General features: G+C 39.1%; 1 protein-coding gene across 1 annotated transcript in view; it reads right to left on the bottom strand.

Moving 5' to 3' along the window:
* Positions 1 to 2773, bottom strand: part of LOC101573574 (zinc finger protein 501-like) — a 22695-nt gene that overhangs the window by 13854 nt on the left and 6068 nt on the right. The window contains 2 exon segments of the mRNA XM_023705926.1: positions 151 to 246; positions 786 to 912. Coding sequence (XP_023561694.1) covers positions 151 to 246; positions 786 to 912 — 223 coding nt within the window.

Consider the following 2773-nt stretch of genomic DNA (forward strand, 5'->3'; position numbering starts at 1 on the left):
GCTTAGCTTGTTCTAAGTAGGTGCTTTAGACCACTGAGCCATCTCACCAGCCCCAGCATGCATGTATTAAGAAACATGAAAAATGAAAAACCCTGGCTACATCCTTCAGGTATCTCACCTGTTTGCGCTGCTTCATTCACTCCTACCTACCTGGAGGTGCAGCTGCTCTGTTTCGTGGCTGCACATTCCAGGGGTCCCTGTTTTGCTCCAGACAGGTGACCAGGTGGGGCTTAGAGACAGCGAGACCTGTTATTAAATGGAACATGACACATGCTTGAGATTCTGCAACTACTACTGAAATGTTTGTCCTCTTGCTGTACTCAGGAGAAAAGAGAAGACACCGTGGAAGATTCTTTGGAGAATATTATTTTTCCAAATGCAGAATATTATTTCTCCAAATGCAGTTTTCCGAAAGAGCCACTGCACTACACAGGAAGCATTTTACTTTCACATCCCAAGCTTAATGTTCAACTACTACTAAATCAAAGCCATAGGGTAGAGAATGGCCTTTAACATACAGGCAACAACGTTTTGTGCCAGTGAACTGGTAAAATGACTCCTCATCTAGCATGAAGGGTGTGTGACACCTCAGGAAAGGGGGAGGCTACAGACAAAAACCAGCAGCTTGAACATCTTGTCTATTCCAAGCAACATTCATTTTCCTTGAGAATGGGAACCTAAAACTCATTCATGAAAAGAAGAAGCTTCCAAGAGATGTTTGTTTGTAAAGGAAAAGAAATTAAACGTCAATCGTGAATCAGGAACTCTGCAGGCAATCTTCTTACCCAGGGAAAAAATGTTTCTGTAGTTCTCTAATGTCACATCCCTATACAGAGTTCGTTGAGCCAGGTCCAGGCATTTCCACTCCTCCAGACAGAAATCAATGACCACATCTCTGAATGTCAACAGCGCCTGGGGGGGGGGAAAAACAGCACACTGATCATGCAGTTATAGAGTTTCTCACTGGGCCCAATATGAAATGAGAGATTGGCTTCTGACACAAGTGACCCTAATTATTCAATAAAATATTATAAAATCCCTGTCATGTTCTCCAAGATATTACCTAAATAGTAATACCTTCAGCAAAGAGTATGGTAAACAATCCCCAAAGTCAGGGCAGGCAAAACACCTTTGAGAAAATATAAAGTGTAAAATTAAGACTCTGATGCAGGATAATAAAATTTTTAGTGTGGTATTTATGTCAAACAATTTAAGTTGTGTCTGTTTCTCAGGTGGAAAATCATGGTGAGTTTGCAAAATACTTTCAAATCTTATTGTTGCAACCCAGACTTGGAGATATTAAATGTAGCTCTGGTTCGATTGCTCCAGGGTGGGGACTGAGTTTCCAAATACACAGCAAGCTCAGTAGTGAGGCAAGGTCAGTGATCTCTAAGACACTCTTCAACAGATAAGAGAGACAGCATCATGCAAGAACTCACAAGTAAGCATGCCTGAACTTTAAGAAATGTACACAGCTTAATATTACAAGCACATACCACCACACCCAGCTTCTACCTCTTAGCTGAAATGCAACCTACTTGATTCACAAGGTCTTAAGAATGTCTCCAGTGTTTAAAAAGCCCAGTGAAGATAACGAAACTCAGTTTCCACGTCTGAAGGAGGTCACAGCCATGTAAACGGGGTTGCACTTCCTACCTCCAGAAGAAAAGCAAAACTATCTCTCCTTCTAGGTAATATGTACTCCATTTTTCTTCCATGGTAAGGAAGAACCTGGTAAACAGTAATTCACATGTGAGCATGTCTAGGATTGGATAAGTCCTGTCCCACAGGATTTTCTATTAATCTTTACCATCCATATATCAGAACACAACAGACTGTCAGGAATGTTTAAAAAAGAAACTGAAACTCAGCAGTTAATCTACGACACGTTCTTGAGAAAATGTACTAATTTTCTGCCATCATGGAAGGGAGAGTCCTCTCTTCACAGAGTATTAACATAGTTAAGCCCTGCAGTTTCACCTGAAATTTCCTTTTGAACAGGAGCACAACATTAACTATTATAATTCTGGGGCAGAAAAATGGTGACTGACTTTCTTTCTTTTTTTTTTTTATATCAGTTATTTTATTTTAAGGAAAAAAAAAAACAATGGTACAAAAATCTCAAAACAAGATTTTAGGAGAGTAACAATGGTTAGTACATTGTGTATTGTTACTGCCAAAGTAGTTATGTTGAGCTGTAGGGGACTCAGGTCAACAATTTCTGACATTGCCAGTCAAACAGAAGATCCAATACTATTATGGGCTGCTGGACTTTTTAGAATATTTTGCTGAGTTTATACACCTATAATATTCAAATAACGGAACTAAACAACAAAAAGGGGATGCAGATGAATGTCCATTTTGTATCTGTGTATTCAAATGGCTAGGATCGATATACAGTTACATTCTCTTAATGAATACAGGGATTTGTTCTAATGGTGTTTGTAAGCAGGATATCATGTTTGCATCTTGTACAGCAATTAACCACTAGGAAGAATGTATATGATGTGTTAATTATTGAAACTGTCCTACCAGTTTAGTTTGAAACTGTCTCATTGCTATTTGTTTCTCAATAAATTTATGGGAAAATAAATAAATAAATAAATAAAAAGAAATTTTAAAAAAATGGTGACTGATATACTAGAAAGCTATGGTAACAAAAACAACATGGAGGGGCTGGAGAGATGGCTCAGTGGTCTAAAGCACCTACTTGAAACAAGCTTGGCAAAGCACCAGGACCGCGGTTCGATCCCCAGCACCACATGCCAGCCAG

This window comes from Octodon degus, unplaced genomic scaffold (genome assembly GCF_000260255.1).
Source record: "Octodon degus isolate 3935 unplaced genomic scaffold, OctDeg1.0 scaffold00233, whole genome shotgun sequence".
Taxonomy (NCBI): domain Eukaryota; kingdom Metazoa; phylum Chordata; class Mammalia; order Rodentia; family Octodontidae; genus Octodon; species Octodon degus.